Source organism: Ceratocystis lukuohia, assembly GCF_044167205.1.
Source record: "Ceratocystis lukuohia strain C4212 chromosome Unknown Supercontig1_pilon, whole genome shotgun sequence".
NCBI classification, from domain to species: domain Eukaryota; kingdom Fungi; phylum Ascomycota; class Sordariomycetes; order Microascales; family Ceratocystidaceae; genus Ceratocystis; species Ceratocystis lukuohia.
This window is the reverse complement of record NW_027263520.1, coordinates 4,562,665-4,579,066: the sequence shown is the minus strand read 5'-3', so window position 1 is coordinate 4,579,066 and position 16,402 is coordinate 4,562,665. Positions and strand designations below refer to the sequence as shown.

The 16,402-nt window shown below is 47.4% G+C and overlaps 3 protein-coding genes across 3 annotated transcripts; all 3 read right to left on the bottom strand.

Moving 5' to 3' along the window:
• Positions 1 to 112: 112 nt before the first annotated feature.
• HOO65_011133 (Glutathione S-transferase omega-like 2) lies at positions 113 to 3,248 on the bottom strand (the record flags this gene model as incomplete). Its single annotated transcript, XM_071005373.1, has 6 exons — positions 113 to 1,260; positions 1,430 to 1,636; positions 1,901 to 2,097; positions 2,354 to 2,849; positions 2,939 to 3,194; positions 3,246 to 3,248. 6 exons carry the CDS (start codon positions 3,246 to 3,248, stop codon positions 113 to 115), a joined length of 2,307 nt encoding a protein of 768 aa, XP_070862955.1.
• Positions 3,249 to 4,345: 1,097 nt separating this feature from the next.
• HOO65_011132 (Ubiquitin-activating enzyme E1 1) lies at positions 4,346 to 7,596 on the bottom strand (the record flags this gene model as incomplete). The annotated part of the gene is made up of 3 exons (XM_071005357.1): positions 4,346 to 5,074; positions 5,150 to 7,142; positions 7,220 to 7,596. 3 exons carry the CDS (start codon positions 7,594 to 7,596, stop codon positions 4,346 to 4,348), a joined length of 3,099 nt encoding a protein of 1,032 aa, XP_070862954.1.
• Positions 7,597 to 8,676: 1,080 nt separating this feature from the next.
• Positions 8,677 to 9,113, bottom strand: HOO65_011131 (FK506-binding protein 1B; the record flags this gene model as incomplete). Its single annotated transcript, XM_071006220.1, has 3 exons — positions 8,677 to 8,762; positions 8,819 to 8,874; positions 8,980 to 9,113. 3 exons carry the CDS (start codon positions 9,111 to 9,113, stop codon positions 8,677 to 8,679), a joined length of 276 nt encoding a protein of 91 aa, XP_070862953.1.
• Positions 9,114 to 16,402: the final 7,289 nt, after the last annotated feature.

Genomic DNA, 16,402 nt, shown 5'->3' with positions numbered 1-16,402 from the left:
TTTAGGGTTAAATATACGGTCAAAATACCAACATATCATGTCTGTTCAAAATTATTTACAACGCCATCTCTAGTTTGCTCTCCGTCTCTCCCTCCCCCATTTCGTGTCTTTTTTACCGCCGTTCCATTTTCAGCTCGGAACTCTTTGCCCACAAACCGTTTGGCAGCTGCCTAAAACATATCAACTTGCCTGCATCACCCACGCTGCCTAGCACCTGTCCGTCGTCGTCAAAGCCTACACGCCACACCGGTGCATGATGGTGGTCCAGCTTGCTCACCTCCTTCAGCGTATGCCGTATTGCACCCTCTTCGGGTTCTTTGTTCGCCGCCCCACCTCCACTTCCACCGTTTCCACTTCCGTTCCCACTCCCACTCCCGCTGCCCGTACCTATGCCGTTATTACCCGTACTACCACTGCTAACTGCAGCCGACAAATTGCTTCCTGCACGCGCTAGACTGGCCGCGAGACCAGAGTGCTGGTTGTTACTCCCAGTGGCGGCTGGTGCGCCTGGAACCGCGCTCCCCAGTGCCGACCCAGCTGCCGTCGCCGCGCCTGGAGCTGCTCCGCTCTGCGTACTTGAACCTCCGCCAGCACGGCGCATAACGTCGGAAAAAGCCCACGACTTCCCATCGTCAGCGAGCAGCGGTGTATCAAGCCTTAACACACGCACACAGCCGTCCTGACAAGCAGTAGCAATGATGTCGTAGCCGCGGATATTCCCCCAAGCCCAGGCAACGTCACGGATAAGCGAACCACGTTGCCCACCGTCGACCTCAGCCGCTAAATATAACGCTTTCTGCAGCTGCGTAGCGCCCATGGTCGATTTATGGACGTCACGCGTGCGATACACCTTGACGGCCTCCATAGCTGCAACGACCAGCCCAAGCGAATCAGCACTAGCGCCAGCACGTATCGCGGCATAGCACGGCAGTGGATTTGGGTCAAAGGCAACACGGAAGGCGACTTCTTCACCACGCAGCGGCTTAGCGCATACGCGCACCTCGTCCAGCAAGACACAGGCGCCCATGTTTTCGGGCGTCTCGTACTCGAACAGTGACAGTTCGCCGTCAGCACTGAGTAGTGCTAGATGCGTATGGCGCGTTTCGTCGTCGTGGCGCATGCTAAATGAGCGGTATGGTGCACGTGGAGAACGCGTTTCGTAAGCAGCTCGTTGGTTCCCTCGCGATGCCGAGAATCGCCGTCCCGTACCGGGGCCGACTGTCGGGTCTTCGGCCCAGATCTTAAAGTGGCCGTCAATACCTAGTGAAGCAATAAGACTGGGGTAAATGCTAGTGGGCAGCCATTGAAGCTAGAGAAATGGAACTTAGGGTTAGCCAAAGAGCAAGGGGCATTCGTAGGAGGAGGGGATGTTTCTGGGGAGTAAATAGTAGGTAGTAGTCATGACCTCGCCTCACCTCTAACACCTCACCACCATGTGCCCCCCACGTATCACATAGCCTCCACATGCCATCCCGCTGGCGATTAAAAACGCGAATTTTGCCGTCAGCCGAGCCTGTTGCGCAACGGTCTCCGTACGAATTGAACGAAACAGCCTGCACCAGGTCCCGGTGGCCGTGTTGGTGGATCAGTGCTGCTGCGGTTTGTGAGCCATCGTCGGTAGTAGGGAATGGTGGCGCTATCAAATGTGACATTTATAGAATGTTTTATATGCAGTGTTCAATATAAAAGGCTTAGTCTTAATTTGGGGAAGAAGTTAAAGATGAAAGACAAGAGCTGCCCAGTGGCGGTTGGAGAGATCAGATATCAAATTGTGGGTTTGGTTTGCTAACTAGGGTTAGAGAAAGATATGAGATAAGATAAGATAGAAGCTACGATAAGATAAGACCACTATCAACATTGGCAAACTAGCACAACTTCTCTTCACATTCACTTCACTTACTTGCGCCCACAACGGTTACCTCCTCATCCATAGCCAGAATATCCGGCACTGGGCCCACTGGCACAATCGAATGCGGATTAATCTGCGGGTGACTCATTGTGTAATGCTTCTTGATATGCTCAAACTGCGTAGTCTCGCGGAAGGCTGCATGGTTCCAGTACAGATTGCGCATCCATGCGTGAATACGCGGGTAGCCGCTGCGAATGTCACGGATATTGCACTTAAAGTGTTGCACGTAGACGGGCTGTAGAGAGAGAGACAGAGACAAAGTGAGTTAGAATATGGAAGCCTCCGAGGTACAGAGAAGAAGGGGATAGAACTTACGTCAAAACGCACAATCGTCACGAACCTGTTTTCCCTCGGTTATCCTCGTTAGCTCAAATCCGACTTGGAGAAAAGGCAGTCAAGGCAGCCGCAACACTGCCAACTCGCTTTCTTCTGGTCTGCACTCACAGTCTGATATCTGCCTCCGTTAGGACTTTACCAAAATAATATGGACCCTCGGTACGGGCCGCCTCGAGATGCTTCTCTGTACGATCCAGCGCACCAAACAACGCGGTGACATTGCGCTCATAGGCCTCCTGCGTCGTTGCAAAGCCTGATTTATACACTCCATTATTGATCAAATCGTACGTCCATTCGTTTGCCTCGTCAATACGTGCACGAAGCTTCTCATCGGCTTCTGGGTACACGTCGACAGAGCGGAACTCAGGCGCCACGACGTTGTTGAAGGCAGTGTTGAGCATGCGCAGGATCTCGCTGCTCTCGTTATTGACAATACGCTGCTTGACCTTGTCGTACAGCACTGGCACTGTAAATCGCCCCGTGTATCCGGGCTCGGTACCAAAGTACACATCCCTAATGAACTTGTAATCCGAGTGGCCGGCGACTGGATCGGGAATGACGTTCTCGCCGGGGAGTTTCTCATCCGCCGTGACAAAACGCCAGCCTAGGCACAGTAAAAACCAGTTAGTCAATCAGCGAATGGTTGGTCAACACGCAATACATCCTCCCCACATCCCGATGCCAGAAACCCACCATTTGATCCCATGTGCCAGTGCACGGCGGACACAGAAATCACATCTTCCAGCCCCTTCAGCCGGCGTGTGATCAGCGTGCGGTGTGCCCATGGACACGCATAGCTAATGTACAGATGATACCGGTCCTTTTCTGCTGGAAACTCAGCATCAGGCTCACTAGACACCCAGTTGCGAAAGGTGCTAACTTGGCGCCGAAACTCGCCAGAAGTGTCACCGGGCTTGACCCATTCAGTGATCTTGGTAGTAGAGGAGGTCTAGCAAGTGTTAGCATGATTTATAATAAGTGAGATAACAAGGGGCCAGACCATTCTGAGTTGACAGTGGGTAGCAGCAGTGCTAGTGATACGAGTATAAAGATTTGGTGCAATGTGCAAAGAGACGAAGACTCTGTTTCTGTTTAATCGAGAGACAGATGCAAAAGAACGCAGCGGCTTCATATGTAAGTTCTTAACTAATGCGATGTAAAGTCCCTCTCTTTATACCTTTTGCTTTCCCCTGTCCTCAATATAATCACCCAAGTGCCGGGTCGGCGTTCTCTTCTTATTTAGGACCAGCAGTCCCCACACCACCGCCTTCTAGCCAATCACCATTGTTCCTGTCCTTCGAGGCAACTGCCTTCCCCCTCTTAAAGAGATTCCGGCGACCTTCTTTTTTTGATCTTCTTTCCCGAGGCCGTATTTTGTTCCTTCCATTTTCTTACTTTATTATTCTATGATGTCATCGCCGACCATCTTTTCTTGTCTTTTCTTTTCTTTTCTTTCTTTTTTTCCTATTTACATTGATTCTCTTCCCTCTTTTTCTTATTGATTCTTACCTCTTCCGCTTTGCCTCAAACTCTATAGCTCCACAACAGCAGCCATTGTAAGCTTGACTAACGCCTCACAAATCAAGCCTGGTTGACAATCTCACGTCACGCTCCCACCATCCTATAGTTTTGTCATCCATTACCTTAAGCTAGCTGACCAAAACGGAGCACAAAAAAGAGGAGAAATATTACCAATCACCCAACCCCCAAACTCCGGCATTTTTCCCGCTTCTTTTTAGCAATAAATATTCCCTTCTTTTCCTCGCCGAAGTAGTTTAACAGCATCGGCGGAGTCTCCAAGTAGCTTAACTTGGTCTTACTTAGTCCCCGCATTTGAAAGATCCACTATTTATCTGTAGCACCCAGTTTTTGATCATTAGTAGTACCTGTGTACCTTCGTACCTGCACCTCCAGCCTCACTTCATCTCATTATGCAGTCTGCAACAATGTAATGCCGTTCATTCAGCTATAATAGAAACACAAGAAGCTAATCCCAGGCTAACGGAAGGGCTGCAAATCGCTGCAACACGCATAGCACAACACAGTATCTGTAGTCTTGCGTCTCCCTAACCATCTACACCTCACTCCTCAAATCCCCTCTCACCGGTGCACAGTGATGAAAGGCACCTCCACATCTTCCCCATCCGCATCGTCCGCCACAATCTCAAAGATTATATCCTTCTGGTGGCTTGGAATCTCCTTCTTCGATACTGTCTCCAACAACTCCGTCAACTTCATACCCATCTTGTCCTTGGTCTTGCTAGGTGGCTGGAACGAAGCATAAAGCAAACTGACACCCGAGCTCAGCATGGAAATAGCCAGTCCCCTCTTTTCAAAGTCATCCAGCAGCTCCTGCAGTGTTATATCCTGCACCTCGAAGCGGTCCCAGATTTTGTCCAGGGTCACCTTGCCATTAGGGCCCTTATACTCCACCTTGGGGCTAGCAATGGGCTCACTGAAGCCAAAGAACGGCAGTGCCAGGTTGACAAATCCATTCTTGTACTTTTCAATATCGCTCTGGCCGTCAATGATCTTGTACAGTTCCAACACCACTAGACCTGTAACCAGAGCCGTCGTCGTGGCAATAGCCGGGATGATCTTGCCAGCGATGAACTTGGTCTTGTGTCGGTCAACCGTTTCAATCTTATAGTTCTCTGCCCGTAGATTACTGCAAGCCGTGATGAAATCAATGTGATAGTTGGAGTCATCGTCCTTTTCAAACTCGACGGGGACTAACTGGAAACCTGAAAGTTCGCTAGGCGGGGGGATGCTGTTGACAATAGACTTGATTTCCGACTCATCGTCAAAGCTGGAGCTAGCGTTGGGGTCCTAATAAAGGGTTAAAAGGAATCTCATGTGTTAGTGGCTATGTATCCAAAGGAGAAGGCATGTGTGGTAACTCACTGGCTCGCTGTCGTCCGCCTGGATCTTGACCGAAGATGACGGCGAAAAGTCGGGCACAATCACATTCTCAAGCTCACGCAGGTATACCTGCTTGTCGTCGCCTGGAGACTTAATGTCATAGTTGAACGCATGCAGGTTCGCTGCCGCTACAATGAACGAAAAATGAGTGGGGTTTGTCGCGTCGAATTTAAGGGCATCGGGTGCTCGCTTGGGTGCCGACCAGAATGGAGTGCCTGATGAAGTTGTGGCATCCTTGGGGAAAGTGTATAGGAGCTGTTGCACATCATTGACGAACAACTTCTCAAACATTAGACGTGCCCATGCAATGCAGTCCTCGAAGGTACGAGGCCGGTCAATTGTCAGGCTATCACGAATGTTCTTAAGCACATTAGACTGGTTACCACCTTGCTGCAGAGCCTTGGAAATGTAGTCGGCCTGTGTCAGGTACATGTTGACCGTCTGTGGCCGCTGCACAAAGTGAGGCTCAAAAATATGCTCCTTAGCCCAGGCGATCGTATGCTCAATGCGGTACGGGAAGCTGCGCACTAGGCACATGGGGAATTCCTTCTCCGGGGGATCATGGGATGAAGCATACGACTCTGTTACATTAGGCAGGACCACCTGTGTGTTGCCCTTGGTGCCCAGGGTACCACTCTCCAAAAGAGTCTTGCGGAAAAAGACGCAACGCTGATCAACATACTGACGGGCGGCAACGTTGTCAAGAGCATTCGTGACTCCGTCAAGACCTGCCCAAAACTGCTCGTTGAAAATATGCTCCGTGTTCTTACCGACAGGCTCCTTGTGGGACTGGATGTGGCCTTCCAGGTCGGGGTTCATGCGCTGCACAGCCTTGGCGGCCGAGTCACTCTTCATCTGGCCAACATCATGGGGCCGGAACAAGAACTGCCGGTTCAGGTTGCTGCGCTCAATAGAGTCCATATCGGTAACAATGATCTTGCCCTCAGGTCCCGTCCCCAGACCAATCATAGCCCAATTCTTAAGCATCTCACAGCCAATGGCACCAGCACCTACCAAGAACTCCTTAGTGTTGGCAATCTTGGCCTGGAATTCCTTACCAAACACGGCAATCTGGCCGTCATATCTACTTCCAGTAGGTTTGCACAGCTCTTCAGACCGGGGAGTGTTGACAGGAAGCGATTCTAGCGAGTCAAAATACATCCATTGCTTTACAGGATGGAACTTGCCCGATACAGCCTTGAGCACTTCCTGAGCCGCGATGCCACCAATAAAGGCAGCCATAGGTGTCAAGGCTCCAGTAGCCTGGTAGGCCAGCTCTGTCATGAGGTTAGTGTCAAACTCAACCTCAATTTTGGCCTCGGTGGCAATCTGCTGAGACAGCTTGAAGACGTCAGCTGCATCATCCTTGCTAAAGGGGGCTGGAAGGCGGCCCTTGTCCTCAGCAAAGGCGTGTAGAGCCTGGAAACCAGCATGCAGTTGTTGCGGGCGGTCAAACTTGGCCCAGTCTGCAATCAAAAACTCAGGGTCCTTGAGAGCAGAAGAAAGGTTCTTGAAGTCAAGAACCTTGGGCATCTTGACTTGCTGCCATAGACCGCCCTTCTTGTACTCGCCGAGGGTCGAAACATCGCCAATAGAAAAGTTGTAGGGGCCCTTGACGGTAACCTTGCGCGGCTCGGAATTATTCAAGACATCCATGCCCTCGATCTCGGTGAAGGTGACGTAGTCGCCGTCCTCCAGGCCATGGCGGGCCTCATCAAGAGTGCTAACCAGGCCAGTCTCGTCAATATTGACGACGATGCCACTTAAAGCAGCTTCACCATTGGGATCAATGACGGTGAAATTGTTGCCAAAATCGCAAAATATGGAGCCAAAAAGACCAAAGGTTTCGGCAGTAATGACGTAAATGTTATGCTCGTGGCAGAAATCGGCAATGGCGATCTTCTCCTTAAGAGGGGTATCAGTAAGGACGACAACCTGGTATTTAGAGAGGCCAGTTAAATCAGAGTCGAGGGTTCTACAGAACAATAATACTAATTAGCAGACAGTTGTAAAAGGGGAGGGTGAGAAGGATAGATGGAAAGGATAGCTCACTTCGAAGCAGTCTTATGCACGTGAATTGGTACATAGGCATTCAGCTCAGCCAATCTAGGAGCGGAGACCTCATCACGGGGCTTGCCAATGTCGGCATCGCGCAAAAAGAACTGCGATGAGAGGTCAACCAGAGTTACGGGCTTAGGGTCATAAACAGACAAGCTCTTAACACCAGCAAGCGCCACGTTCTTGGCAATCTCGATACCCAGGCCCTCGAGCCCAACAATGAGAACATTCGACGCGCCCATGCGCTTCATGGCCTCGTGGCCGAGAACATAAAGCTGGCGACTATACAGGGACTCATCGATTTCGGGAGCCGAGACAGCAGCGCCATTATCAGCGCCAGTAGGCTGGTCTTTCATATCGACTTCCGCCATAATGTGTGTGCGAGCTGTGGTGTAATCAACAGCAAGATGTCAATATATTGAGGGAAGACGGATATTAAAGATAACTTTAGTTAGTTTGGTTGGAGAAGGCGGACCTCAAGGTTTCGTCTTTATTGTATTATGGGATACAGCTAAGACCCTGCAGCTAGCTTTGCTGTTCTTAACTCTCGAATATGTATGGGCAATGGAAAAGATGAAGAAGTAGAAAAGAAAAATGCAGTCTCAGGACTAGGAAAAAAAACGGTGATGTTGGTTGTTTTGTTTGTTGATTTATTTAAAGGAGAAAGAAGAGAAGAAGGATGAAAAAGAAGATCAGGATAGAGAAGCTTAGCTAGAAGCAAAGAGAGCATGTTATTAATTATCCCCTCTCCCCCCCGCTATAACGGCCCTTCCATACAGTAGAGACAGACTCTTTAGGCCTTTTTAGGAGGCTTTGATGTTTCCTGAGTGGGGAAAAGACAGCCAAAAAGAAGAGGGGCAGGAACAAACAAGGCTGTCGCTTTCTTTAGCTGACTAAACAGGTTCAAGTTCAGCCTCACCAGCCCTTGCTATCTATTAATGGAAAGAGGGGTTTGAAACTCTAGGCTTGTTTCGCACAGTGAATAATCATGCATACATTGCAGAAATGTGCAACCATATATCGCACTGTTCTTGCATCGTCTCTTGCCCCTACCTGTCCTCTTATCCCTTCCACGATTCATGCAGCTTCTTGTTGCTTTGTAAAATTGTTACTTAATTTGATTCAAAAGCGGCTTCATGTGTTGTAACCGTCTCTCTAGCTTTCTAACTAAGCATAGCTATTTTAGTTCTTTTTTATAATCTCCTTCAAGTGAACATCGCTATGATGTTTGACATCAATTGTCAGTAACAAGCTGTGATAGTATTGGATAAAATGGACGAACAACTTACAAGATCAGGTCAGAGTTGGGAGGGATGATGTTGCCGAAGCCTCTACAAAAAAACAAACTAGTCAGTAACACATTAAGACAGATGACCCGGTATATCCAGGGCTCTGTATAGCTGCTGCCTCTGCTGCTGTTCTGACCGATATTGGGATTGGTTATTCGCAACCTACTTCTCTTTGTATCCCATGTGGCTAGGGATATCTAGCACGGCCTTCTCGCCGACCTTCATTTTAATAACGCCTTCTTCCCAGCCTAATAGGTTTGTTAGCATAATCTCTTCGTCCAAGTTTTGTCTCTACTTCACTTACCCTGAATAAGACATCCTACACCAATAGGTGTGGTAAATGTAGGCTGTCCGTCGAACCTAGAGCAAGATTATTATACGTTAGTAAAAATACACACACACAAGTCTATCTCTCTCCATCTCTCTCCCTCTTGTTGCTTCTCTTGTTGTTTGTTTGGCACGTACTTCTTTCCTTTTTGTTCGGGTTTTGTATCGTCCTTCAGGAAGCCAGCGTATTCTATCACAACAGTATCGCCGGGGCAAGGCGTGTCGCCTTTACCCTCCTTAAGGACCCTCTTTTGCATTTGACGAGCTTCCATTGTGATTTGTTCTGTTTTTTTCTTCGGTGTGGATAGGTTAACAGGTGAGTAGCGAGAATTTGAGATCCAAGATTAACGAAATAGAAAAGGAAAAAAATAGATAGAAAGGTGAAGAGACAGGAAGGTGAGAGAACCACTGGCTTCTTGTAGCTTTACTCCTTCAGTATTGTTTGCCGCCTTAATTAGAATACAGCAAGAGTAATTTGTAATTAGGTAAGCTACCTGTTCGGTACATGCTACGATATACAATTCTCAATGTGTCTCTATGTACTTTTCAAGTTTCTTCAGTCCAGCCCAGCCCTCTAGGACTACGCAGCTAGCTGCAAGGTAGGTGGAGCTTTCAAAACAGGAAAGAGGGGGATGCAAAATGCGGGGCATCATCATAGGAAGAAAAAAAAAGAGAGCAAATCCCAGTCACAGGTCTCCAATGACAAGTCAGCAGCTTGCATGCGTAATTAACTAAAGAGGGGTTTGTTTTCATTCCAAGCAGAGAAAATAATAAATCAAACGGGAAGAAATAAACAATACCAATCAAGACGGCAATTGGCCAAAGCAGAAAAGACGAGGCGAAATAACAGGGCTGTTAGCTATGGGTGGGTCTCGCTCTGTTGCTGCTGCTCTTTAGGGGCTCAAATGGAACTCAAAAGAAGCAGAAAGAGCTCCAACAAAAGAAGGGATCAATAGAAAGAAAAGAAAATAGGCAAGTACCAGCAGGCCAAAAGTCACCATACTCTGAAAAGAGACTGACCCTTCTTTCTGACTGACCCTCCCCTCTTCCGCTTATCCGGATCCAATATTGGACTCTACAGTCCCAAACTCACCAAGATTTCTACTTCACACCCCTTCGGTTACCAACTCCAAACTTCAAACCCATAAACCTTCAGCTCCCAACCCCGCCTCCAACTCGAGCAATTGATTTCCCCACTGCTAACTCCGCCCCTCTATCCTCTCATCTAGTCTTGATTACATAGATCAACTGCGCATCCATCGTCGTATTGCTGCGAAATAAAAGCAGGCGGATGTCGAATAATACCACAGAAATCAGCTGCATATCCGTCTGCATCTGTTAAGAATAACCCCCATCACAATGCAAGTCCTTCGCCTAAAAATCCCGCTTCGGGTTCGAATCTCTCCTCCAAGGCTCGTGTAGGCTGTTATTTGCAATGGCAATAGTGACAGCGATGGTCTTTTGGCATGCTTTGGAAGTCCATGTTATTACGTGTATATATGTCCGTAGACATTCCCTTCTTCTGGTATAAGCCAAAAAGCCCGCAAACATGTCTACTGCGTAGTGCGCAACTGCGCTAGCGGCCTTTTTTATTTTACTTCGCAGCACCACCTATGTATGTCTGAAAATCCGTGTGTAGAGGAGGGCAAGTGCACAGCCTAGCTTGAAGTTAAACCTATGACTAGTATCTAGCCTCGCATGTATGCACGTTGGTGCTCTCCCCAGCTCCCATTCACATTCATACAAGACCGCAGCTAGAGCTAGACCAGGCAAGGCCAAACCTCTTCTATTACCGCATCATCTCTTCCTCTCCCTCGCTCTCTCAACAATAGACTAGTCTCATACAACACCAAAGGTGGATATCCAACTGGCCAGCTGTGTTTAGTGAGTAATCTCCATTCCCTTGTTAAGTGACTTCAAGGCGATTTTGCATTGGTTCCACTAGAGTATACGACTCGTTGTGCTGTGTTTTTTGTAATCTAGAGACAAGGTAAAACTTAAAAGTAAACCATACAAGCTCGAGATTCATCCTTACACCACCCCATTCCCCGCCAGGTCCAAGTTCAAGCTCGAGACTTCCTTTAATCCCAAAGTTCTGACCTTCAAATCCCAGTTCCTTTCAGCATCACGTCATTGTTACATGCGCTGGGCTGTATACATATACATGGTCCAGTATATCAAGGCTTTTCTTTTTCAGCTACACTCGGCAAGTAACATCTGTTAAGCGCCAAATAAGCTGCTCTTTTTTTTCGTATTTCTTATTCTCTTCATGCAGCGCCATCTCCCTCTCCATTTTTATACAAAAGTTGATTGACTAGCAAGACAGCCACTACCAAATGCAACGAAGCGTACTGTTGTGCTCTCGTTTAACCCTAACTCAGATGACCTTGTGTAACCTGCTTTTCTTGATTCTAGGGTTTTGTTGTAGCACAAGTCACGATGGTTGGCGTTGATCCACAGAATACGAAAAGAACCCAGGTCTTGCCTATCTTAATATCTCGATATCTATAATCCCAGATGTCTTGGGTCTAATAGCAACCCGCAGTACGTAGAGCCATTGGAACTGTGACTATACTTGTGCTTTTCAATTGTCGCTACCTCTTCTCTTTTATCTCAACAAATTTTCATTAGGGTTACATGTTTTCAGTTGGGGGAACACGACAGGCAGAAACACGATAATAATTTCAAAGGCTAACAGTGGAGGTGTGGGTGTTTTTATTTCATTTATTCCCATACCTCGGATCTTTGCCGAGTCTACGAGTCCTCAGAGCAAAGTCCTCAAACAACGAGGGAAGAGGCAAAAAAAAAAAAGCGCCAATGTGGTGGGTGGCTACGGCGCAGTTTCCCTAGAAAACCAGAGAGGCAAATGACGACGAAGAAAGAGATAATATATGGATCAAAATTGGAGATTTTACCTGCTACTTGTTGCTGGATTGTGGCAGTTCATATTTACGCGAAACAATATGCTTGCGGTTACTGGCTTGTGCCTGTCGTCTCTGTCCATCTGTGTATCTGTGTATGTCGTAAAAAACTCTCAAGCCCCTTAAAGCTCCATCATTAATAACAGCACATCTTATACAAGGAGAGAGAAGGCCCGGCCATGTAAAATAGTCAAATAGCATTAGCCAATCGGCGATATACGAGACACAAACAGTGAAGAGAAAAGGCAGCAGCAAAGTAGAAAACCAAGACTGGCGTTCCTGTGTTTGATTTCATCGATCTTGTTGTCGTACGAATTTTATCGGACAAGAAGGGGGCGAGATGAAGGGGAATTGAAGTAAAAGGGATGTATTATTTGATATGTCCGTGATATCCGTCGTCAAGTCCTAGAATCAATGTCATAGCAAAAGCGCGACCAGAGCACCACACTCACTCACTCACTCACTCACATGCATGCACATAGACGCCAGCAAGTTAGCGCTCAGCCTACTGCGGTCATCACTAGGAACGGCCCAGTTCTGATTTTCCATGATAAAGAGACGCAAAAGGCCCGTGCTTCATGAATAAACAGACCAAGACTCAGGGCAATTACGTATGCTCTACCTGAGAACCTAGTCCTCCTGTTGCTCAAGATAACGCAGATTTAGACATGAGCATCATTTGAGATCCGATTGAAGGCTGTACCCATTTACTTTACCCGTCAAAGGCTTCTGTAAATAAAATTATCCGACCGCTTTAGTTACGGCGATGACCAGGAAGTGACTTCCTGGTCGACATGGTGACAGGGCTGTGCAAATATGTGTAAAGGGGAGGAGAAGAAGAAAAGAAAAACAGCGTAATGGGGGAACCGGCTATGGCAGTGCGTACGTCGAAGAGAACCAATGATATTATAATTCTCGGGATATTTTGGTGCCCTTTTTCCTGCCTGTTCCTGTTTGATGTTTCGTAGATCCTGTACCAGTGTTGTGAATGTGCAGCTATGCGTAACTTGCCTACTAACCGTTTACTATAAGCAAAGGAGAGTAGTCTGATCGTTGCCAGTGGGCTCGGCGAACTAATGTATGTGTTAATAAGGATCCGGCTAAAGAATAGTCTAGACCAAGCCCCAGGTGACGGCTGAGCGCCAATCACAATAAACAGCCAATAAAGAGACAAGGGAAAGGGGAGACTTGGACAGCAAGAAACAGGAGAGAGAGAGATGAGAAAAACTTGTTTGCTAGTAGACAGTCTGGCGATCTGTTCCATGCTAAGAGAACAAGTACGGAAGATGATTTTCGTAGGTCCAAGTTCTAGGCCAGGCTTTATTATCGCCCATGGCAAGACGAGAAAGAGGACTAGGTGAAGTCTAAGGTGTTGTGTGGTGGTATTTTCAGCCATCCTTTGCGACTCTTTTCTTTTGTTTCTGTTCGTTCTTTTTCTCAATCCTCTAGTTGTCTCTCTAGCCTCCTCTCGCCCTCTACCCTTCTGTTCTGTTTTGACTCTAGTGTCGTCTCAAACATAGTAGTGGTGCTTCCCCTTTAATCTTGATTTTGTGCTGCTTGTGAAGATGATGCGTGACTCCCATTTGTCTTGTCTCGTTCATGGCTCTTGTCTTTTACTTGTCTGTATAATATTTGTCTTCGTCAAGTTTAATAGAACAAGGGGACGCATAGAGCTTGACATAAGCTGTTGCCTCAAGACGTTACAGTCATCCTTTTTTTCGAGAATGTTTGTTTGTGTGTGCCGTTGGTGAAGCCGCTATTTAATATGCTTATATTTGTGTTTCCTTCATCACAATGTTCCCCGTATTTTAAGCAGTTACTTGGATTTTAGGTCTTATCATCAACGGAGTGTTAGGGTTACGACAGCACAAACCCTGCGTTCCTAACCTCTTGCTGGGGGGGGGGGGGAAAAGACACTTGCAAGCCCTCTTAAATCCCAAATTTCGCTTCGGGCTCTAAAAGAGCCTAGACCGCACCACTACTGTTACAGTAATCCCGTAACGACAACTACATAGCTACATTGGCAACAGGCCACCCATTGTCTACTTCTTTTCCGCGAACAAACCCCTGCCCTTGTCAAGAAAAGCCAAGTCACCTTGGAGAACCATGGAACAGGCCAAATTTTTCGTGGGATATTATGGCGGTAAGTCGGATTGTCATGTCGTCTTTCTTGTGAGACTGAAGGCTTCCTGGAAGCTTGTATGAGGTCCTGGAGGACGGAAGAGTTGTTTCGCCGAACCCTACGGATATTCCTTGAGGTGCTTCGCGAGACGAGAACCAGGAGAATGTAGAACTTTGACAAGACATTTCAAGACAGGCTTGGCCGACAGGACAAGCAAATGGGGGCTCCCTCGGTGATTTCTTTTTTAACCTGTCTTGTTTTGCTTGTCTGTCTCTTTGCTCACGCAAAAAAAAAAAAGAGCCGGGCTCTATTCAAGGCTATAGATCTGCGTTATATAATTTGCAGGATCAGGGCTAAATAAGCAAGCTCAGTAGCAAGTTGGGGATGTTGGGCCGGGTGCTGGTCCATGTATCGGACCATGGCTGGCTTACTATTGGCATGTGCCCTGAAGACGACAGACACCGACGCCGACAACTTAGCACGGCATCAGGAATTTGGAAGTTAGAGAAGCTTTTGCCGTGTTGGATTGGCCAGCACAGTCACTCTCGTGGCCCTGCCCCTACGGGCCGGTCGTTATTTCGATCTTGTCTTCGGATTTTGCCCTGCCACTGAAACAACCAAGAACATAAAGTCTGGTACATATTCGTGCTGTGCTGCTGGTAGTGGTCAGAGAAGCTCCAAGGCGTGTTCAAAGCATAGCTATTATGTGTTATCTTTAGATCAGGAGGGCCCGCTTGAGATATATATCCTTGCGTATTTTGTTATTATCCTGCAAAGCACCTGTCAGGGCGCAAGATTTTCGAATAAACAACCAGACTGACAGCGAAAGGGACAAATCTTGGAGGAGAATCTTGTTACGGCTGGCGTTCCTGAGGAAAAAAAAAAAGAAAAAAAAAAGTACATAAAATGGCTTGGATTTTGGTGATCAGTGTGATCATGGATAGGCTCAAATGCCTCCTTTCCCCTTCTGCTTCCCCATGAAAAAGCCCAACGCCGCATTAATAGCTTATGCGGTTGGCGAAGGAGCTAGACTAGATTGGGCGTAGTAAGTTGTATAAAGGAGAAAAGAGTGCTCCTAGCTTGGATATGTATAACTGTGTGGGCTCTTCTCAAACAGCACTGTCTGCAGCTTGCTTGGTGGTGCCTGAGAGCACAGTGCAAGGTGTGGATCCGTAGCCCACAGGCCCCTGACACAGCTGTGCGAAGAAGTAGCTAGACCCAGGAAATTCGCGAGATCCAACTAGACCCCTTGGCTAGTCTGGTGTCGTGGTCTCCGTGAGAGTCGCTAGTTCAAGGCACTGTGTGTTCCTGACTCTGCTGCTCCGCTATTTTGTTCTATGCATTTGTTGCCTCTTTTTATTAACTAACTAATTTATTGGGTAGTTTAATATTTTTTGTCTTCTCGTATAATATCTGTTCATTTTAATCCTCCGAGGGGGGGGGGGGGGGGGAGGGATCCTGTTCTTTGTGTGAACAGCCGAGTCCCAGATGACTATTCTACATGCCCCTTGTCATCTTCGCTACAGCTTCTCCAGTGTTGGAACAGACAGGCGGAGCCAGTGATGAAGTGATGAAGGCATTTGTGAGTGTATGATAGAATTGCGCACCGCTAGGTGATGGACTTGTTGTCCCCCCCCCCCCCGTTGTTGCCAGTGTCAGCGGAAAGCAACAGAGGACTTAGGACATAAATTGCGTTCCATTCATTCATATTAATTCATATTAGGGGGAAAAGTTGAGAGAATGCCAGTACTACTGCCGCATAAAAAATATATATGCTCATCCAAGTGTGTGAAAATGTATGCTTTTTATTTTTGCTATTCTATTTTGTCGGAAAAAAAAACAGTGACGGAATCGTTAGTATACAGCCCAAGAAGAGAAGGAAGGCAAAGAGGAAGACACAAAGAACATGAAAAGAAGGAAAAAGAAGAGCAACTGCCAAGCTTGGAGAGACGAGAGGGAGAGGGTCCTCCATTCCCACGCCCCCCATTCTTCTTGTCTTTGTCTGCAAGATGGCCATCGCTTCTTGCCTTCTTTCCTCTTTTGTCGGAATTCACACGTGTATACATAGTTTTTCCTTTGTTCCTTTCCTGGTTCTACCTCGACTTCAACCTCGTACCTGCTTTGATAGAAGCGTGCAATGAACACAGAAAGGACATGTGTCTATATGTCTTTTCTGAGTGGGTGAATAAGTGGATAAGTCATAAATGTAACAGGCATAAGAGAGGCAACAGCCAGGTCTACATGCAAACGAAGCAGGACAAAGGGAAGGAAACAAACACGAGAAATGGCAAGCACAGAGCAAAGGAGGGACATGATGACGAGGGCGCCAGTAGCTTAATTATGCTCATTATCAGTCTACTTTGACTACTTTGGGCGCCTGATTTTGTGCAAAGCAAGTTAGTGAGTCTAAGCCGGGCTCGGTTCTTGCTCATTTCCCATTCCCGCTCGCTTCGAAGCGAGAGAAATTTATCTCGTCAGTGAGGCGGTCTTCACGTTCTCGTGAGTTTTGCCATGGGCA